Source organism: Psammomys obesus, unplaced genomic scaffold (assembly GCF_907164565.1).
Source record: "Psammomys obesus unplaced genomic scaffold, mPsaObe1.curated_primary_1811, whole genome shotgun sequence".
In the NCBI taxonomy this organism is placed as follows: Eukaryota; Metazoa; Chordata; class Mammalia; order Rodentia; family Muridae; genus Psammomys; species Psammomys obesus.
The window spans coordinates 471,658-494,328 of record NW_026596158.1 but is presented as its reverse complement, the minus strand read 5'-3'; the positions used below and the strand labels follow the sequence as shown (position 1 = coordinate 494,328).

General features: G+C 53.9%; 1 protein-coding gene across 2 annotated transcripts in view; it reads right to left on the bottom strand.

The window, feature by feature from the left end:
* The window catches only part of Akt2 (AKT serine/threonine kinase 2), a 48,358-nt gene extending 29,768 nt beyond the window's left edge, over positions 1-18,590 (bottom strand). Inside the window, exons 1-2 of one of the 2 annotated variants that reach the window (XM_055594843.1) lie at positions 18,428-18,590; positions 1,837-1,967 (exon numbers count right to left, since the gene is read on the bottom strand). In XM_055594843.1, coding sequence (XP_055450818.1) covers positions 1,837-1,882 — 46 coding nt within the window. In that variant the 5' untranslated portion in view covers positions 1,883-1,967; positions 18,428-18,590. Of the gene's footprint in view, positions 1-1,836; positions 1,968-4,701; positions 4,999-18,427 lie in introns of those variants that run through there. The other variant, XM_055594844.1, reaches the window with a different exon arrangement.
* Positions 18,591-22,671: the final 4,081 nt, after the last annotated feature.

Genomic DNA, 22,671 nt, shown 5'->3' with positions numbered 1-22,671 from the left:
GACAGAGCCAAGACTCATTTTGCCAGCCAAGTCGGGGCCACCTCCCCGACTCCTAACCCAGTGAACCTAGGGAAATCCCTGCCAAAGGACAGGGGCCCCACAGCCTCACACACCCCAGTACTGTAGCCGGTGCGCACAGTCCCAGTCACTCACTTAACACCTCCTATACGTCAAGAATTTCTTGAGGCAATAGAGACACCATAGTAAATATAGCACATGAAAACCTGCCTAAAGGGGGTGACATAGACGCCTGGATTATTAGCTCAGCTTGCAGACTCAGAATCAAGCACAGCAGTAGCACACACCTATAATCCTAGCACTAAGAAGGCTGAGGCAGGAGGATTGCTGCAGTGCTGATATCAGCCTGGGGTACCAAAAAAATCCCAGTTCAAAACACACACACACACACACCAAAAGATCAAAGAGAAGTGGCACAGCTTACCCACTGTCACATCAAGAGGAAATGGCAGAGCCAAGGTCACAACTTATCAGGTGTCAATGTTTGGATGGCTGTATTTGACAGCCCCAAACTCAGGGCTGGGGTGCCTTGAAGGGCACCCCGCTGTGAAGGCAGCAGGAAATGGGGTTTCCTCTACTGTTCTGCTGGCCGTAAGGAGCAGCCTAGTGTCTGTGGCCAGGGATGGCAGGACAGGTTCTTGGCAATCGCTGGGTTGTCCTGTCTACCCACACACCGCTGCCCGCGAGCCACGAGCTGCATCTCAGGAGTCCACCCCCGACCAGCAGATGCAGCACGGCTCCCTGCTGCCTGCCTCACACCCACCTCCCTTCTCATTGTTTGATTTTACTCCACAGCACTGGCCACCACTGGACACGAGGCAGCCTGGACACCTAATCTCCTCCAGGATGTTACACGTCACCGTAAAGATGAGGCCCCTGCCTGGCTGGCTCACCACTGTGAGTGGATCTAGAGTGGCTTCCAGCACACAGGAGCTGTTCCGCGAATTACGCAGCGGGCGAGTGGAGGTGTCTGTGGACCAGCTACGGCAGGCCTGGCACCTTCCTCCCCAGGAGAAGGTCCCTGAAGGCCAGCAGTGACAAAGCCGGCTCTCAGCACAAGCTGCTTCCTTATCACCTCCCAGGCTCACATGGCACAGGACCCTGTGCTCTCAAGGTCTAGTCTCCTCTCTATCGACAGCCTCTCCAGGGCCTCAGCTTCCCATCACACACTGAGTCCCGCCTGGCTCTCAGCCTCCGAGGCTTCTGGCCACCTGTGAAGAACTGTGGCTGGGGAGGTTGTTTCTGCTCTGCCCAGCTTCCGCCTCACCCTGCTCCAGCTGCAATGTTCTTAGAAACACCGGGCACATGCAGGTCTCAGAGCTTTCTCCCTTTCTGCTCCTCCCCTGGGACACCTTTTCCAGGCAGTTCTGATAGCTCTGGCACCTGCCACCTCCTTCTCCAGGCTCCACTCACTGTCGCCTCCTCAGTGGCTCCCCGTGAGCCTGTCTCTGCCCAGGCCCTTGGCCCTGAGTCACATGGCACTTCCTGCTACCTAACATTGTGTGTGTCTATTTATTGTGTTGCCACTCCCAATGGAACACGGCCTCCCAGTCCCAGACCCTGACAATCAAAGACGACTTGATAAATAAATTGGCTATTGCCTGGCTCTGTTACTTGAGTTTTATGTGACTTCTCTCTAGGCCTCAGCTGCTTCACCTCTAAGATGTGGGCATGAATGAGGTCACCAACAAAGACGGAGAGCCTGAAACTTTCCCTGGGCTCAGTTGGGGTAATGGTTCCTCGAGCTGGGCTCCAGGGGCTGGAGGAGAGCAGGACGTAGGAGGGAGACACAGTCGCTCGGTGGCAGCGAGCCCTTACCACGCTTGTGAAGCCAGCCTTCCTTGATGACAGACACCTCATTCATGGCGGCAGCGTTGACACGCTGTCACCTAGCTTGGGACAGCTCAGGGCAGCAGGACATGCAGGAGGTACCTCGGACACAGTACAGTCTACAAGAAACAAGAGAGACGCTGTGATGGGGAGAGATGCACCGGCCCCTCCTGGGCTCTGTGGCCCTCTGCCTCTGTAGCTGGCCGAACCATGGGTACAGCCAGGGAGCTGCGGGAAGCTCTTCCCTTGGGGCCCAGTCCTGAGAAGGAAACATGGGGTCCCCAAAGAGCCGAATGTGCACAGGCTCTGCAGCAAAGCTCTTCTCCCCTTCTCGCCTACAGGAAGAGAGCAAGGTAGCCACAGCCCCACCTCCTGCCTCACCCCACCGCCCCAGCACTGAGCTAACCCAGGATGAATCAGACAGCCCTGGGCACCCAGGGTGTGCTCAGAGCCACCAGCATCTGCCTGCCCCCAAGACAGACAGACTCATGCACACACTCGTTTCTTTCCAACTCAACACACCACCCTAAGCAAACTAAGTACTGTCTCCCTCCCAAGTACAGGGAGACCCACCTCATCGCCCCCAACTTCGGGTTCCTCTGTGTTCCCACCAGGCGGATAAGGAGAATGCAAGTCTCAGAAGTGCTGGTACCCTGAGGGAAACCTACTGCACACACACTGGTCTGGGACTGAGAGGCCAGTCCTGGGGATTGACCAAGGTTCTGGTCCCTTCTCTAAGACCTCTGCATCTGTCCTCAGGGACTAACAGCCAACAGACTAACAGACGCCGAAGCTGCCGCTGAGTTTCAGGTTCCCTGAGAAGAGGGGAGGGCATCAGCGGGCGGCCACCAGCTGGCCCTTACCTGGAAGCCTGGGCCTGGACAAGGGCCATGGAGCCCACAGTGCCTTGTGCCTGCCTCTCCCAGCCCAGGGTTATTTGCGGACAGCAGGTCAGGAGCTACAGAGGCCCCTGGAGAAGTAGCAGTTGGCTCTAGGGACACCATGGGCATCAGCTTTCTCTCGTGCCCCAGGGGAGCTGGTGGGCTGGACACAGTACTGCTTGGCATGTGACAGTGGCAGGCTGCCCAGGCACTGGGCAAAAGGAAGGGAGGTAAGTGGGAGGAAGCAAAGGAAAGGCAAGGTGGCCAAAGACAGGGAGGATAGAAGGGTGCGAAATCACAGGCTGGGCTCCGAGCTGCAGAGACAGTGAAGGAGTGTGGGGCCAGAACAACAAGGGGCCCTGCTCCTCCCCCGCCCACAGACCCCAAACACACAGGAGCTCGGCGGCCCTCAGCCCCAAAATCCCATCTATTTCAACCTCCCCACTCTCTCTCTAATGCTGGCTGGTAGGATCCTCTTCCACATCTTCCTGGGGTCTTACCTCCCTGCCCCAATTCAGTGGCCAAAGGGACCCTCAAAAATGACTCAGGATTAAGCCAAGTATGGTGGCATATGCCTTTAATCCCAATACACAGGAGGGAAAGGCAGGCAGATTTCTGTGAGTTGGAGGCCAGACTGGTCTACAGAATGAGTTCCAGGGCACCCAAACAAAGATTCCGTCCTTCCTCAGCTCAAAATCCTCCACGGCCCCCATGTCCTTGGCAAAAAATGCCAAGTCCTCAGCTTGGCGCACCAGGCTGTACAGACCTGCCTCTACTGTCTCATTCAGACAGCTGTCTGCCCACCCACCCTGCACACTCTCCCTGCCTCAGCCCGGAGTCCTGCAGGCCTGGCTCCTCCCCACTCAGGCCTCTTCCTATTCCTTAGCCTCAGTCTCAACCCTCCATCTACATCTGACCTTGTCTTTCCATGTCCAAACCCTTGACAGCTCCCCAGTGTGCTTAGAAAACAGAACAAAGTCCTCCCTATACCAACGGGACCACGTGAGTGCTTCCTGAACCAAGAAAGCAAGGGCACACCATCTGGACAGTGGCTGCTCGGCCCTTCCCCCTCCGCTCACACCTTCTAGATCCTCTCCCCTGGGGGCCTCAGGGAGGTGGTGCACTCTCAGATCTTTTAAAGCTGTGCAGGGGCAGTTTGAGGCCTTCTGGGCAACTGCCCCACACCCACCAACACTACTGGGGTAGACAGCCCGCCCTGACGCCCCCAAGCAATCAACGGGCCGAGCTGTGGAGCACCTGAACTCAGCCCATGCCGCCAACCTCCTGAGGGTGCCTAGGCGCCAGATATAGACACAGTGAAGGGCCTTGCAAAACTCACATTCTGAAGAGGGACGACAGGTACACACACACACACACACACACACGCACGCACGCACACACGCACGCACGCACACACGTACCATAGAACAATGTCAGGGCTGGAGAGGTGCTGAGCGGAAATGAGGAGGAAATAGCACGGATTGAAGCTGTGTGGCTGCACAGTGACAGGCACACGTGAACAAAGCCTCAGTAACGGAGGGAGCACATGGAAAGAGTTTCAGGCAGGAAAATGGAAAATCGCTATGGCTGGGGCAGAATGCAAAGGAAGCCAGAGAGACTGCTCAGGCCCAGTGTCGAAGCCCCCAAACCAAAAGACTAAAGTGTCCCTGGCTATGGGTCGGTCCTGAATACTTCCTAGTGAGCTGGGAAGAGAAGTAAGAGCCCAAAGCAATGTCGCCTCTTGAAGCCTCTGAGACCCAGTAGCCACAGTGCACCTAGCGTGAGCCTCTGTGGTGCCTGAAGCACAGCTCTGCCCACAGTTGCTGTTGTTAAGAGCTACATGGAGGCATCCAGGTGCGCCAGGAATGGTCAGGGTTTCAGAGTCTGAGGGCCACTGCCAACCCAGTACCCGACCAGAGGACTATAACATGCCCAAGTGAGGGCAGAGGCTCGGCAAAGGGCAGCCGTTTACCTTGGGTCTCCCAGCTGAGTGGTAGGGGCCCTGGCCACAGCTCCACACGCCAGAGACACTTTACACAGTCTCGGTTCAGCAACTGAGAAGTCAGCAGCAGCTCAGGCAGGCAAGAGCAGGGGGAGGAATTGGAAGATCCCCTGTGTCCTGCCTGGCTCTAGCCGTCCTCCCACTAAGGGTGGCGCCTCAGCCGAGGTGTCTGTGACGCAGTGCTGCGGTGATGAAATTCCAGGCGGCACAGCCAAGCGGATGGCCTGCTCACTGAGGGCACTCAGAGGGGGACAGGGACGTGCCTGTGGAACCCGAGCACATGGAAACCCGTCCTGCTTGCCTTTCTGCACACACCAGCAGGGAGCCGCTGTGTGTGTGTCACACGCTAGCTGCTGCTTCCCACAGTGTCCACGTATGCGTGTGTAAAGGGCCAGAGCTGAGACTGCAGCTGGTGACTAAATGCGAGCCACCTAGGAGGCCAGGTGAACAGAACAAGGGGTCCTCACAGGAAGGGATGCCTAAACAAGAAACACACAAAGCTTATTAGTTATGAGGCGACAGAGATTAATGATGCCACCTGCCAGGGAGAGCTAAGACCCAAAAACTCACAATGCTATGTGTGGCCTACTGCAGGGATGTAAAATGGTGAGGCCTGCATGAAAATTATCAGGAATAACTAAAACTCAGTATTTGGCTAGCCAAACCCAGCACTTTCCCAGTAACCAGCCCTTTCTGTGGTATTTCTGTGGCACGTGGATGTTTTCCACACCATGGACTTTTACCAAAATGCTCTTGTAAGCAGTAAACCAGCTGACAGTGGATGCCAGCTGCTGAGAAACAGGTCCCCCTGCCCGGTCCTCAAGCCCCACACCAGACCCTGCCTGTCAATGACAGGTTTTTGTCTCTGAATTTTCTTTCTGAGCAGTTCCTCTTCTAAGAGGGAAAGCCTGGTTCAGCAGTAGGGGACAGGCTGTGGGGCAAAATGGGGTGGGGCTTTCCCTGCCCCTTCCTCAGCAGGACTCGGGTCAGGAAGGAGCTCCCCGCCGATGCTGCCACTGGGAAGTGCGGATCCTCGCCGCCCTCCTGCCTCTCAGGGCCCATCTCTGAGTCTGGCAGGGAAACCAGGCCACTGAGGGGGTGAGAGGCCACAGCCAGCTGCCGAGGGGAACTGAGCTTGTTTTGAGCTGTTTCTGGTACCAAGTTTCACTCTACATATGTTCATTTCATGGTCTTCCAGAAATGGGAATTCAAGCTGGAGTCTTGTGCATACGAGGCAAGCATGAGCCCAAACCCTCTCTTTAACCTAGAGGCATGGTCCCAAGTTACCTACACTGGCTGAGAACTTACTCTATAGCCCAAGAGTATTTGAATTTGCAACCCACTTGGCTCTGTGTCTTGAGGAGCTGGGATTACAGGTCTGTGGAATTACAGCCATGACATACTTTTGCCAAGCACCCACCGTGTGCCCAATACAGGAAGGCCACGGGGATCCAGGGATACCTGGGACAGGCAAGACCCTGCTCTTCCCTCACTGAGGTAAGGGAATCTGGAAGGCTTCTCAAAGTGGCATGAGCACAGCCTAGCCTGTGACCTGTGCTTCTCTTCCCTTAAGGAGCAGGAGTTTCGGTGGTCTCAGAAGCCAAGCACTGCTGGAACGGAAGGCCTCAGGGGAAGTAAGAGGGATGGTGCAGGCCTCGTACTGCTTGGGCTCAGGATGGAAGGGCTCTGGCTTCAGTGACCACATGTCCCGGAGTGGAGAAAGGTGTGGGCAGTGCTGCGATCTATGTACCCTCACATCGTAAGCTCAGGAACCGTGTTTTGCGAAGCTTAACTTGTTCTCTAGGCTGTGTCCAGCTACACAAGGTGGACCCTCTTCTCCTTCTCTGCCCATGAACCCTGCCAGTTCAGGTCCTTAGTGTCATCAATAATTACCTCTCTTATCTGAACCCCGAGCTGTGATAGCTGGCTTCCAAGGGGGCCTCTGAATACCACTGAGAGTAGTGCATGAGCTAGACAGATGGAAATACAATGTCTTGAAGACAACCGTGTGTATGTGCACATTCACGTGTGTGGCTGTGTGCAGGGTTATGTGCGTACTGTATGGAGAGGCCAGAGGACAACCTTGGTGCAATCTTCAGGCACTGTCCCCCTGTCTCTTAAGACAGTCTCTCACTGGACTGGAGTTCACTGAGCACAGTAAGCCCCAAGGATCTGCCCGTCTCTAGCCCCCAAGCCCAGCTTTTTCACAGGTCTGGGGACTGAGTTCAGGTTCTTGTATTTTACCAACTGAACCATATACCTAGCCCCAAAGACAAGTTAAAACGATGATACTAGATTCTTCTGTTTGATATAAAAGATTGGTCTACGATAGCTATGCGCTCAGCAGTGTTTTGTTTTGTGTGTGTGTGTGTGTGTGTGTGTGTGTGTGTGTGTGTGTGTGTTTTGAAACAGGGCCTTACACGTTGCCCAGGCTGGGCTCCACTCCCTATGTAGTCCAGACTGGCCCAAACCTCAGGGCAGTTCGCCTGCCTTAGCCTTCCAGATGTTGGGGTCACAGGTGTGTGTGACCACGATTGGCTCTCAGCCACTGCTTAGACAGAATAAATCTCACCAGCTGTGGTCAGAGCCCCTTTGGCCATCTCCAGTCACCTTTCCTCCCTGCCCAGAGCTAACCACACATGTGATTTCACTCCTATGGCCAAGATACAGCAGAGCTGGGCTTGAAAGCTAGGTCCTCAGGACTTTGGGGGTCAGGCCTTCCTAGAGGGGAGGCTGAAGCAAGTGCCTTTCTGAGGAAGTGGGAGACTCCTGCTTTGGCAGTTCAGAAACCTGAATTGGGCTCTTCTGCACTGTCTCAACTCCCAAACTGGAACTCTTTCATATGACAATTTCCTGTGATGAAGACTTTCTCGAACGCAGTAGAAGCAGAAAGGGTGATGCACAGCCATGTGTTCACAGGGAGCACTATCAGCTCGCAAGCGTGCCCACTCCTGCCTTCAGTCCTCTCTGGAGCTGGCCTGCCCTGGTAGCTACTCCTTGTTCATTTCTTTTTCTGGGTCTTCTGTGTTTCAGGTCATGGCCCTTTGTGCTTGGACATTTTCACTAGTTTATTTATCCATCCTGTTGTGGATGGGTGCCAGAAAGGTACTAATTTCCATCTTGGTAAAGAGACTCACCACCAAGCCAGACAACCTGAGTTCCATTCCCAGGACCCACACGGCAGAGAAAACCAACCCCCACATTTCACAATGTTGTCTTCTGAAATTCGTGTGCATAGCATGGTGCCTGAATGTATGCATGAGCTTGTACACACACACACACACACACACACACACGAAGTACTGTGTCAAAGTCATAATCCCAGATCTCATAAGGCTGCAGCCAGTGGATCACAAGCTCAGGGCCTTCCCAAGCTACAGAGAGTCCAAAGCCTGTCTTGAACTTAGTGAGACGCGCCTCAAAATGAAAACTAGCAGAGGGTTAAGGGAAATGGCTCAGTGGGAGCATGCTTAACTAGCATGTGGGGCCCTGGATTCCATCCCAGCACAAGAAGAAGGCGGGGAGAGAAAGACTGCTGCACGGTATTTAGGACTTGGTCTCGCTGTTAGATAGTCCAAACTGGCTTCAACATCGTAACTTCGAGCAGGGCTTTTAGAAGAGTAACACAGGGTCAGTGTGGATCCCCCGTCCTGAGCTTCAGCACACGAGGAGATGGGTGCCTCAGTGTCATACACAGAAGGAATCAGAAGGAACGGGCTAACAAGAGTTCCGGGTGTGGGCCTCAGGGCGGCCTCAGGACCCAAACTGCATGCTTCCTAAAGCAGCAGCTGTGCTGGTCAGGTGGCATCATTCCCTCTGGGGGGTGGAGATAGAGGATATTTCTGAACATGTAAATTTTTACCTACTCCACCTCCTTGGTGAGATGGTGGCATTTAGAAAGACTTAACTTTCTTCTCCACCACACATCCCCCACCCTCCCATCTGTCTCCTGAAGAAGGTGGGACTGAAGCAGGATGAAGGTGTGGCAGCTGCCAGAGACCGGGGCAAGAATAAGCCCAGAGCAGATCTCCCTGTCTTCCCCACCACCCCAACACACACACCTTCCCTCATTGCACCCCCAGAGATCCGGTCAAGTATCCCACTCTGCCTAGCCATGTTCTCCAAACAAACCAAGAGCCGCAGCCGCGCTCAGTGGGCCTCTCCAAGCACAGCTGACCGTACCCAGGGCCTCTCCCAGGCCCACATGGAACATGCCCAAGGCCCTCCAGAGGCTGTCAGAGACAGAGACACCTGCTGCAGCCCTTCCTCTCAACGGCAGCCTCAGCAGACCAACACACGCAGCCATCCTCCTCCGGGACCCTTGACGGATCCGCTCTTACCCAGGACCTCTGCACACGCCGCGCTCCCTGGCAAGGGCGCTGTTCACGGCACTTCGCTTCCTTAGCCCCGCGCTGTGCTCCCCACCAAGGGCGCTGCTCACCGTGCTTCCTTAGCCCTGCTCCATGCTTCAGGGAAACCTTTCCTGGCTGTCTTCTCCTAGGACAAGGACACTTGATACTCAGAGCTCAGCCTGCCCCTCCCCTCACAAAATGGACCTCTTCTTGTCTCTGGCAATGTGGCCGCCTCTGCTGGCCCAAGAGCTCCAAAGGTAGGAACAGAGTCTGCCCTGGTCCCCCTACTGTTTCTAGCCCTAAACATCACAGGGCCAGCCCTAAAACTTTAATTAATTCCAGGAGGGCTAACAATTAGAGACACAGCTTTTGTGCTCCAGACCGCCCAGGGAAGGTCAAACCAGACACTCCACTTTCACTGGGTCCCCAAATATGGTGTCCACTGTGTCAGCGCTGGCACCAGGGATGCAACAGATGACCAAGGATGACCAAACAGAACCCTGCTGTGGGAGGAGAGGGCAAAATATATACGTGAATTCCATAGCACAGTCAAGGTACCCAGTATCACGGAGAAAGGCAGCTTACGTAAGCCCAAGGCGAGGTCACAGAAAAGCCCATGAAGAGCTCAGCAAAACTGTGAACTAAACAAGCCCCACGGAAAGCTGGTCCCGTTCTTCACAGGACCTAAGGCTCTGCAGTGAGAAAAGAACCAGTGGGCCAGGCCTTGTATCTCTGGAGGCTCAGGTTCTCCCTGTGGGCCTAAAACAGAGGGATGGGGGCTGCGCACGAACCATTCTGCCTCTCGTGCAGGGGCGCAGGTTCTCAGTGAGCAGCTGTATCACAGCCTTCCTGACACTCACACCGTGTGCCTCACGTGGGGGCCACAGAAACATACCTGATAGAAAGAAGGTAAGTATTGAGAGTAGCTAACAACTAGAGAGCGAAAATACATAGTCCAAGGGACTGCACTTCTGCCATTGGACCCCTAAGCTCACAACGGCCTGCCTTTGCTCCCAGAGAACGGAGCCATCGCCCTCCTCACATCGCTCCCTACCATGTGCAAGCGTTCCTCATGGCCTCAGACACCTCGCAGAGCCGGCATGCCCGTATGCACACCCGTGCACACCCACGCTCTCTCACTGGCAGCTTCACTGCCAGCACTCCTCCCTGCGTCTCCCAAAGCAGGGCCTGTGCTCAGAGGGTGCCCAGGGACACACAGGCAGGCGTCTGGGGAGGGCTCCCCCAGTGCAGGCACAAGCTAACGGAAGTCCTGCTGGACAAATGTACCACCTTCCCAGCTTGCGGATAAGCAGGCTGAGGCCAGAGCCTAAACTGGGAACACAAGTCACAAGGGACAATGTACTGAATCAGTGCAGGAAATTTCTGTCCCTACGGAGAACAAGCCAAGCCAACCTTGGAACTGTGGACACCGGGCACCTCGGCTGCTAGAGTACGGAAGAACCACGTTTCCCTTTTACTTAACCAAGATCACTTAGCGTACAACAGAGCACACACCTAGCAGCTACCAGGCTGCAGGTGCGGCTCCCTACACCCCTGGCACGTGACTCCTGGAGTCTGATGGAGGAGGAGGGTGGCCAGGACTCTCTGGCTGAGAGGGCATCAGGGCACCTGACCAGAAGCCACATCTGTGCCCATCCCTGCCTGAAAACAGCCATGCTAGACGGCAGCCCAGTGATATGGAGTCCTGCTCTTCCCCTCTTCCAGGGAGCTGCCTAGGGCTCCTCTGGAAAAATGCTCCCTTCTCTGCAAAATAGGACTAAGCACCAATAGGACTAAGAATGTGCTTATGTTACCTCAAAAAACAATTTTTTAGACTGAGTATGATAGTGGTCAAGAAACTGAAGAAGCAGGGGGAGCTCTGTGAGTTCAAGGCCAGCCTGGTCTCAGGGAGTTTCATGCTAGCCAGGCATAGTCAGTGAGACTCTGTCTTGAAAGAGAGAGACAGGGAGAAGATAATTTTTTTAATACCCCTGCGCTGCCACAGCAATCCAGTGATATGCTTAGGGTACAGCTGGCAATGTGACAAGCCTGGGGGGAAATGCCAGCTGTTACACAAAGGCAAACTCTGAAATCCAGGACCACCTGGAACCCTAGTGAGGGTCAAGGAAATGACTTAACAACATAGTGAGCGGGGTTGGGATGAACTAATAAAGGCGATTTACAGCATGTCTATATTAAGTTTTTTCTTTGGTTTTTCAAGACACCAGTTTCTCTGTGTAGCCCTGGCTATCCTGGAACTCACTTTATAGAGAAGGCTGGCCTCAAATTCACAGAGATCCCCTTGCCTCTGCCTCCCAAGTGTCAGGATTAAAGGCACATGCCACCATGCCCAGATTTTCTTTTTTTTGAAAAGAAAATCCCATCCAAATGGAAAGCATGGCTGAAGAACAGAGACTACTCCAGGATCCACTCCAAGGCCTCTGCATATCAGTTTGAAAAGCTGGGCCCTAAGAGAGCCTGTCCATAAAGCAAACTGCGGTTGGCTCCATGCCCACCAGTCAGGCCGCTGCTGGAGTCCCATTCAGCCTCTCCTCACAGAGCCACCCACCTGCTTTCCTGGCCATCCTCCTCAATCAGGAGTTCCTGCCATCTATCCTTGACCGCTCCCTCAGGTCCAGCCACTGTGGCCAACTCTGTTGGGCTCCCAACCTTAACCAGCCCACCCCTCCTGACTTCTATTACAGCCTGCCTGCTCTCTCCTCAGGAGCTTCCCAAGCCCCACCATTCCATTGTTCCCTTCCCAGGCCACTCCCATGGGCAAACAGGCTTTCTCTGCCCCTCTGCTTAGACTGGGTGCTATCCTGGGCAACCAGAACCACACATGGCATAAAAAGGACTCAATAGGGGCTGGAGAGATGGCTCAAGAGGTTAAGAGCCCTGTCTGCTCTTCCAGAGGTCCTGAGTTCAATTCCCAGCAACCACATGGTGGCTCATAACCATCTATAATGGGATCTGGTGGCCTCTTCTGGCCTGTAGGCACATAGGCAAAACATTATTAAAAAAAAAAAAAAAAAAAAAAAAGACTCAATAAAAGCCAACCAGGCAATGTAGTGCATACCTTTAATCTCAGCACTCAGGAGCAGAGGCAGGTGGATATCTATGAGTCAGGGGCCAGCCTGGTGCACAGTGAGTTCTAAGACAGCCAGGCCTACATAATGAGATCCTGCCTCAAATATGTTATGACAGATAGATAGTAGATAAAATAGATAGATAGATAGATAGATAGATAGATAGATAGATAATTCAAAATAGTCTGTTTTTTAATTGTTTCTTTCAAGTATGATGGTATCAAACTGTAATACCAAAATTTGGAAGACAGAGACAGGTCCATTAACAAAAGTTCATGACCAGCCAGGGCTATACTGTATGAGAAAAAAAACAACACCTCACATAGCCAGGCATAATGGGTATATGCCTATAGTCTCAGCAAGAGGATCATGATGAATTTCAGGAAAGCCTGAGCTACAGAGCAAGGTCCTGTCTCAACAAACAGGGCTGAGAAAATGCTCAAAGGGTGAAAGCGCCTGCTCTGCAGAAACAAGGGCTGCAGTCTGAACCCGCAGCCACCACCGAAAAGGCCAGGCAGCAGGGCTGGAGAGAAGGCTTGACAGTAAAGGGCATTAGCTGCTCTCGAGAAGGTTCCCAGCACCCATACGGCCGTTCACGACCATCTGTGACTCCAGTCCCAGGGGATCTGGCCCCTTTCCTGGCCTCCAAGGGTTCCAGGCACACACACACGGTACACAGCCTTACATGCAGGCAAAACACTCATACATAAAATTTCAAGCTTGCAGCCCCAGCATTTTGGGGTCGGTAGAGACAAGAAGATCTTGTCTAGCTGAAACAGTAAGCTTCAGGTTTGGTGACAGACCTTATCTCAAAGCAGGAAGGCAACAAATTGCATGGGCATGCTTACCTGTAAACTCAAGTGAACGCATTAATACAACCCAAATAAGCAAAACGTGCTGCGCTCATCGTGTGCCTCGGTGTCTTATCCACACCTGGAGGTGAGAGCCCCGCCCACACACCAGGGCGTCACGCATGGGTACAGTGCTAGAGCACAGGGCACAGGAGCGCAGCGCAAGCCAGCAGCATAGCGCATCAGAACCCACACCCGCAACACGTCAACCCTGAACCCACTCCTCCAGTCCAGAAACACGGGCTGCCTACTCCAGAGTCCCCCTCTGCTCTCAGCTGCCACGAAGCACGGCGGCAGCAGCTATCAATCAAGAACCTTCTCCACAGGCTGGTGCTTTCTTACACATCAGCTTCCCGAAGCCTCCCATGACCCTGCAGGAAAGGAACATTTCCACATCTGACTGAACAAACTTCACCTCCGAGAATGGACCCAGGTGCTCGGGGCTCCACAGCAACCTCAAACGCCAAAGTCAGGGCTTTCCCTCCACCACCCGAGGTTCAACCGCTAGCAGAGATTGAGGGGCCCGAGGGCAGGTCTGCGAAGAAAAGAACAGTGGCAGCTGCCCTGCTGCTTTCAGGAGGGCCAGCAAGGTGGCAAACGGAGAAAGGCTTGGTATTCTGGCCTCACCCTCAGAAACAACATCTGCAGATGAGCTTCCCAGCGAGGGCAGCTGGACTCCAGGAGCTCGCCGAAGGGACCTCTGACACGGAGTCTCTCTGGGGCCAGCTCAGCTTGCTGCTGTTGCCCAGCCGTGGGTGCAGAGCCGGCAGTGGGTCCTGCCCCAAAGGACCCGGCTGAGATCCCACCCTGCAGTCCTCCCACACTGGCGTCCTCCCTCCCTCTTGGTCCTGCTCCTGGGCTGTCTCCCCCGACTGGGCCTCTCGTTGCTTGGCTGGCTGTCCAGAAGAGTCTGCCACGGAACCACCCCACCATGCAGCCCGGAGGCCTGGTGGCTGAGGGCCTTCTGCACAGAGCTCCGGGAAGCTAGAGAGGCCCAGAGAAGGGCGGCCCTGGGTTCTCCGGAGGCCTGACTGAGATCAATGGCAGAAGGCACCTCTTTCCACCCCCCACCCCCCGGGCTGTGTGTGGACCCTCAAGTTCACTCTGCTCTCTCCAGATCAAGCCTTGGAACATACCCACCAGGACTCCTACCAACAGCACTAAGCCCTCGGGGTGAGGCTCATGGGCCAGAGCCATCACCTACCTTTCACTCGACCTCCATGTGTCTTGTGCTTATAACACCAACCTTAACCTGCTCTGTTGTCACACTACTAGCTGGTCTCCATGTCCACCAGAAGGTGAGGCCAAGACCTGCTCCTTCCAACTTTGTAGCCAACTGGAGAAGCAGTGGGCAGACTGTGGCAAGGCCCCTTCCTGTCAGTGACAGCCATTCACACAGTTGCTTAGCAACAGCAGCCGGCTAGGCCAGTGGGAGATGCATAGACAAGCCAGCCCATTGAGTCCCCACCTCAATCCCTAAATGTAACAGTGTGGCCCTGGGGAACACAGTGTGAAACCACAGAAGAGGGAGGTGACCAGTGGGTCTCCACTGAAGCAGTCTGTGAGGCGGTTATTCTCTCAAGGGGGAAGTGGGAGGCACGCGAAACAGTGCCCGGCCCCAGGCAGAAGCCTGAAAACCTCCAAGGCCAAAGTCACCACCCAACTGAGTAAATCCTCAGACTCCAAATTCCTTCCTAGGCTGAGGAAGCGGCACACACCCATTCCAGGGACACCAGCGCTCACCCAGCCCCGCAGGCCTCTCTCCCTGTGGTGCGGCCCTGCATCCCCCAAACTCATCCTCCACATACCTCCTTCCTGTGGTCCCCCTGCTGCTCCCAGGCAGTCCTCCTACCCACATGCTGTCCTGCCTCACCTAGTTCACAGTCCTTCCCTGCCACTACGCCTAAAGAGGGCCCTGGTGTCCCCAACACCTCACCCAGTCAGTCACCACCCAGCAGCTAACCACTCCTCACTTACCCTCCTGTCGGTCCCCCTCAGCTCCACAAGGGCCTTGTTTGTACTCAGGGTCTCACTATTTCACCCTGGCTAGTCTGGGGCAGACTGTGTAGAGGAGGCTGGAACCCACAGAGTCCCACCAACATCTGCCTCCTGAGGGCTGGGACTGAAGACTCGCTGCACAGCATCTGGCAGAATAGGGCTTTGTGGGGACCCCAGTATCTCCACCCGATGCCACACCCTGCCCACTCCCAGCCTTCCCACCACTCCATGGCTGTGGAAGGGATTCAGCAAAGGACACAAAGCAAAGGTAAGCACCAAACCTGGATCTGGGAAGGATCTAGAATTTGTACCATGGAAGGCAATAACTACGTGAGAGGAAGGAGGCCGTGAGGTTAGCCTACCTGACTACCCGCCACCTCGTCTCTCCATCTGGAAGGAGGCTAATGGCAGCCCCGCTTTCCCCGATGTCCTTAGAATCCTAAAGAGGGCACTGTCCTCCCTGGACTCACGTGCTCAAAGCCACACAGCTAGCACCTGGGAGGCTGGATCTGAAGTCTGTGCTTAGAACAGCACCAGAGCCTCTTTGAAAATGTATTTATTAGTGTGTGCGGACAAGTGCTGTGACGTGTGGTGGACAGAGGACAACTCTGTGGAGCTGGTTCTCGCCTTCCACCTTTCTGTGGGTTCTAAGGTTGAACTCAGGTTGCAAGGCCTGCACAGCAAATGTCACTGCCACTGAGCCACCTTGCCAGCCCAACAGAACTCTTTATAGAAGCTGGGGGCCAGGACACTGAATGTCTGGATGGAGACTGGACAGAGTTGGATCCCTAGACACCTGAACAAAAGTAGGGGATGAATAAGGCAGGTGCCTCAGTCCCATGACAGTTTCTGGGCATCCACTGAGACTTCCAGCCTGTGGCACCATGGTAGAAGCTTTCTATCCATGAACTCAGTCCTCATGCCAGATGGAGGTGAGTGCTTTTTGGAGTCTGCTGCATGGAGGTGAACACTGTGGCCCCAATCACAGGGCCAGAAGAGCTCATCCTCATTCTGCTTTGAACACAGGTCCATAGCAGCTGACACCACCTCCTCAAATGGCTCTCCTGCTAGTTCCTCCTGTACCCAGCACATGTGCCGAGGGGCAAAGGATATCTAATTCAGCTCTGTCCCCAAGTTTCTCCAGTGAAACCAGAAATGCTGAAGCTGAGTAAGTGGAGGAACATCCACATCACTCCAGTTTGGGGGAGAAAGCAGGTACCTCAGACAAGAGGTGAAGGAGACCCACTACAGCCTGGGACCTCTTGAGCAAGCATCTAAATCCCAGCCTGGCCTCTAAGAGGTCTGATGCAGACCTGGAGGCGGGCACCTCCTCCTGCAGGCTTCAGTTTCTGACTTTGCTAAAACAAACAAACAAACAAACAAAATCCTACCTCACTCTAAGGGCTCCATAAAGAAGATGCAGCTGTAGGCACACAACCAGAGTACCTGAGACTTAAATGGAGCCTATCACATATCTAGCGTGCTGGGAATGCTCAATGGCAATGCTACCCGCCGCTGTTTGAAGTGGTGGCCCTGTGACTCAATTAAAAAAGAGAACATGACAAGGTCTGCTGCTCTGGAGGACAAGGTGCCCTGCAGTGTGTGGCCCACTGGACACACTGGGTAAAGGACAGCCATCAGTTTCACAGTCATTATCTTCATTGTTCCGTTAATGCTGCCCTAGCAACTACCCAGAGAGGACCAGAGAAGCACATCCCTCCTGAAGGAAAACCCTAGAGAATCCCCACTGCCTCAAACCTCGCCTGGCCCGTTCTCTCTGGGAGCCATGACACATGGAAGCCAGTTGGCACAGACACCAAGGCTGCAGACCAATGGCTACTGTCTTTTCCCTTGGCCATATCACCAGGCTGGTCAGCTGGGTCAATCAGGAACTGCAGCCAATCCTCCAGGAAATCTAGACCTGGGGCAAAGGTTAGAGGGCAAGCCAAGGTCACAAGCTGGCCTCAGGAGCAAGGACACTGGCCACACACCTATCTACGGGGTTCTCTGCTTAGAGACCACAATGAGAAACTAGCTCTGTGGGGAACCTACCAGCCCCAAGCACTATTAAGTAGCCATCCTCCGCAGGCCAGACCAAGCTGGGTGAACTCCCCTCCGAGTCCCCTTGGCTTCTGCAGAGAGCAACAGCTGGGAAAACATCACTCAACCTCACCAAGAGGCCAACGGCTATCACTCAACTATCAGGAGCGTGGACAGGACCCAAGGCTGAGCTGGCAGCAGGGAAGCACAGGGAGCCACAGGGCCAGGGACTTGTGGTCTGGGCCAGCAGAGGCCCTTCACGTCTATGCGGACAGTGAACTCTCAACTGCTGCTTTGGGAAGGGAAGTGTACACAGGCTGAAAATCAGCCTGATCTGAACTCTGGTTTTGTTTGTTTGTTTTTTAGCAGAGGTCTGTCACCAGGCCCCAAAAGGTCTCCAAGTGAGAGAAACAGGGCCCCCAAACTCTGAGAATAAAGACATCCCTCGTCACCTTACTCTGGAGAAGAGCTGTCCCTCCAAACACACCTTCCTCCCAAATGGTGACAAGCAGGTCCGGAGGCACGGCTCCTTAAATCCAAGCCCGAGAGCCCCTCCCTTTCCTGATAGGGAGCCAGACTAGAGATCAGAAAACTTGAGTGACTTCTAAGACACATCGCCTCCCCCGAGGAAAGAAATGCCAAAGGATGCCCCACACACCTTGAAGAGAAATGGTCTGAGGGGGTTCTGGAGGAGAGAGCAGACAACCCCGGGACAGAAAGCAGCCCAGGAGCGAGCTTGTTCTCCCCAAAGTCATAGAGAAGTTCAATAAAGGGTGAGCTGAGTGTAAACGCCCACCTCTGCATATTACAGGAAGCAGAGAGCGCTCCTCGCCCACTCGGCATCACACCCCTAAAAGTACGTCCCTTAGCGCTCGCTCGGGCCTCCCAGCACTGTGTGCCTCAGAGACGATAAACACTGCAGCCCTCCTCCCAACCCTGCTCTCTGCGGCCCCATCGCGGCCACCCTTGACACAGACCCCTCTCCAGAAGCTCCCAACCCTCCAAGTGCACTAGGGGAATGGGATCCAAAGCACCCAGGTGGCACAGCCCTCCACACTTGGCGCGGCACGCCGCCTCAAAGCTGGACAGGCTGGCACGGCACGGCAGGCGCTGTCTGCCCGACATCCCCGAGGGCAGCCCCCCGCCGCCGCGGCGGTGCGGCCGGCCCCCTCCCCCGTCCCGCCCGGCTTGTCCCCGAGCCCCGGAGCGGCCGCCCCCACTCAGTTCCGGGAAGGGGGGCAGCCAGCAGGCCCGCGGTCCCCGCCCGGCGGGCCCGGGTGGTACGGCCCAGCGCGGCCCCGCGGGGGGCCCGGACGCGACCATCGCGGAGGGGAGGGCGCTGGGGGACACGCGCCGGCGGACTCACCTGTCACCGGCGGCCGCCCAGCCTCTCCGGCGGGGCTCCGCCCCCGCCCATCGCCGCTGCGCTCGGTCCCGCTCCCTGTGCTCACCGGCGGCGGCGGCGGCGGCGCCTCCCCAGAGCCAGGCCCAACGGCTCGCGCGGCTCGGCCCCCCCGCCCCCTCCCCCCGGCCCGCTCGCCGCCCCCTCCCACCCGCTGGCCGGAAATACCGCCTCCTCCAGCCACGAACCGGAACTGACGTAGGAGACCGGGGCAGGGCCTGCCACAGCCTCGGGCCGCGAGCGCAGGGAGGGGCGGGGGCGGGCCCGGAGCGGCGCGCCTGCGCACACTAGGCGGCACCTGGCCTGTCGCCTTTAAGAGCCCCGTTAGCGGGGGAGGGAGGACGTCACGCATGCGCAGTCGGACGCCGATAAGTTGGCTTTCTCCGAAGGCCCAAGGGATTATTTCCCGGCAGTCCAAGGGCTTTATTTACATACGCTTTGATCTTGTTTTACTCTCGTTTAGGCTCCCAGTTTCTGGACCCAGGGTTCTCGACCTGGGGAATCTAACGACCCTTTCACCGGGATCGCATATCAAGTATGCTGCATATCAGATACTTACATTATGATTCATAACAGTAGCAAAGTTAGTTATGAAGCAGCAACGAAATGGTCTAACGGAAGGGGGTCGACACTTGAGAACTGTATTAAAGGAAAGTCGAAGACCATAGTCCTAGACTCTTACTTTTGGTTTTTCCAGACAGGGTTTCACTGTGTAGCCCTAGCCGTCTTGGAAGTCGCTGGGTTCGAACTCAGGGACCCGCCTTCGTGCCAGCTGTGATTACAGGTGTACAGCACCATGCCTCACCTGGCCGCTAGCTTTTGCTGGCCCTCCTACCTCAGCAACTCAAGTTCTGTACCATTACATGCAGTTTAAAAACAAGCTATATAGTGAGTTCCAGCACATCTGGCACTGCACAGTGAAATCCTCTCAAAAAAATGTTTTTCCATGTTGAGAGCCTGTTGCAAAACCCGCCCCTCCCATTAAAAAGAACGAACTACTTACCCAATAAGGAGATGTATTGCTTATATTTAAGCTCTTGCCACAAGATGGCCCCATAGAAGCTGGTCATCCCTACTGCAACTGGCTGCCTTACAACTTTTTCTAAGGAAATTTAGGGGACATTTGTAGTATTATTCTGAACATTTGCTGTATGAAAGAAAGTCCTTTGTGACAGCTAAGTGATGTATGTGAAATGTGCATGGCACACTATCTCAAACACAAATAACACACATACACACACAGCTCTCTCTGTGATCTAGCTCAGTCGGTAAGGGCTTGCCTAGCATGCACAAAGGACCTGGGTTCTATGCCCAGTACCACATAAACTGGGTTTGGTGGCTGAAGCTATAAACTCAGTACTTAGGAAAAGGAGGCAAGAAGACCAAAAAAGTTCAAGACCAGCCTGGGCTACACGGAGACTTGTCTCGATCAAAACAGAAACACTTCTAACGCTCATCAAAGAAAGAAAACTGCTACGTAGCAGAGGCATCAACTGACTTGCAGGTTTGTCAGCTTTTTGTCCAATTTGACAACACAAATGTAGCATGACACGGCCAGAACCAAGCAAGTTGTGTGCGGCTACACACCCAGAAGCCCCAAATTTGCAAAGTAGAGCAAAAGGGTCAGAATTCAAGCCAACTGTGACTGTTCAGCAAGTTCTCAGGCTTACCTGCCCTACCCGAACCAGGGGTGAGGACATCTACCAAAAACGAGTGGCTGGAATAAACTCTGGGCTTTAGCCAAGACAGATACATTGTAACAAGTATTGTAACAGTTGGTGGATACTGAAGATGTTAGCAAAAGAAAAAGTGGCAACTTTTTGGTAACTCTGAAACTACTCAGCTGAGTACGGCCCCACAAAACTATAACCCCAGGACTGGTAAAACAGAGACAGGTAGAACACGTTCAAGGCCAGTCTGTATTTTGCACAGTAAGATCCCACTTCAAAAATACCAAAACTAAACAATAAAAGTAGGGGTTGCGGGGGATGGCTCAGGGGTTAAGAGTATTTACCGCTCTTGCAGAGGACCCAAGTCTGCTTCCCAGTGTCCACATGGCAGCTCACAACCATGTGTCATTCCAGCTCCAGAGTATAAGACACCCACATACCTTCCACGGGCACCCACGCTTATGTACACACACGTGCATGTGAAGAACAATATATCTCTAAATATAAAAAGTGAGGTATGGTAGACTATGCCTTTAATCCCAGCATGGGCACAGGCATGCACACCCACACGTACATATACCACACCCACACACATAAAAATAAATCAATTTTTTTTGTTTTGTTTTTTCAAGGCAGAGTTTCTCTGTGTAGCCTTGGACTCACTTTGTAGACTTGGCTAGTCTCAAACTCAAGAGACTCACCTGCCTCTGCCTCTCTAGTGCTGGGATTAAAGGTGTGCACCACCTTTGCCTGACTAAATAATTAAAACTTAAACCGACAAAACAGAGCTGCCAATTCTGTAGGGGCAGGGTGATCGTGCAGTAGGCACGGCAGTTAAAGCAGGGTTAAAAGGCCACTAGTGACGACGAGCCAAGTCTGACAGGTAAGAGGAAGGACAGGACTCTAAACAAAGGCAAAGCGCGTCTCAGCAGGCTCTGGCTGGCTCTCAAGCAGCTCTCACCCACAGTGGGGCCTCCTACCACGCACCATTGTCCCTTTCCCCATGAACTTCTCCCCTTCATGGTATTTACATGTTTGTATATTTTCTTGCATCCAATTCTAACAGACCGAATAGTGGACAGGAAGACTGCCACCCAGAGCGAGGAGAGAGAGAAACAGCGGACCCAGACTTTGAAGGCCAGATACCCGAGGCGCACTGGGCTGGGTTGGCCCTCTGTTCTGAAGCACACTGTTTCTGCTTACAACATACCTGACTACCTGCTGGCTCCCTCTGTGGGAATTCTCCTGGAGGGGCACAGGAACTAAGACTGAAGCTGCTGTGGGGTTAGGAAGCAACACCTCTTCATCAACAACAGCGGGGTCAGGTACACACAAATAACAACAGACAGACAGAACAGAAGCCGTGGCCTGTGATGCTGCCCTTCCCTGGCCCCTTGCCAGGCTTCAGATCCAAAACAGAAGGCTGGGGTTGTAGTGCAGTGGGTAGAACGCATGCCTACACGTACAAAGCCCTGGGTGTGATGCCCAGCACCACAGACACCAGGAGCCAGGTGTGAAAGCGTATGTCTATAATCCCCACCGCTCTGGACAGGGAGAGGGTCAAAGAGGTCAAAGCCATTCTGTGCTTACATGGAAAGTTTGAGGTCTGGGAGTCTAGCCTCTTTTTTTTCTCTCCAAGAAAGAGAGAGCTTTCTGTGTAAGAGCTCTGGCTGTCCTGGATTCACTCTGTAGACCAGGCTGGCCTCAAACTCACAAAGATGCACCTATCTCTGCCTCCCAGAGTGCTGGGATTAAAGGCTTGTAACACCACTGCCCGTGTGACACCCTGTTTTTAATTGAAAAAAAAAAAAAAGAAAAAGAAAAAAGAAAGAAAACTGTAATGGTGACATGGGGTAGGGGTTGAAAGATCCTGAAGATCAAACCCAGCACTGCCACACGGCGTGAGAGGCTTTCAGCAGCTCACACCTGACCCGGTGCCTCTTTAACAGTGGTTTTCAGCCTTCCTGCTGCCGAGACCCTTTAATACAGCTCCTTTAATACAGTGACATGAGGGCCTCCAACCAGAAAATGTTTTCCTTGCTACTTCACAACTACAATTTTGCTGTTAGGAATCATAATGTATCTTGTTCTCTGATGGTCTTAGGTGACCCCAGTGAAAGGGTCATTCGACCATCCCTTAGGGGTCATGACCCAGAGGTTGAGAACAACTGTTGTCCTCTTACCAAATACCTGTCGTCTGTCGTCGCTCTGTCCTAATGCTCATGCTGAAGTCATTCAAACCTTTTTGTATAGTTTTGGCTTTTTTTTTTTTTTTTTTTTTTTTTTTTTGGAAAGACCTTCTCACTCACTCTATGTAGGGCAGTCTGGCTACAAACTCAGGTGACCCCTGAAGTGACAGAATTTGCCTAGCTCCAGGTGGCCTTTTGAGAGTGTGAACATGCTTTTATAGCATTCCTATTACACACTTTAAAAAAAAAAAACTACCTCAGGGCCAAAAAGTGTTGGCACACACTTTCAATCCCAGCACTTGGGGGACCGAGGCAGGTAGATCTCTGAGTTTGAAGCCAGCCTGGTCTA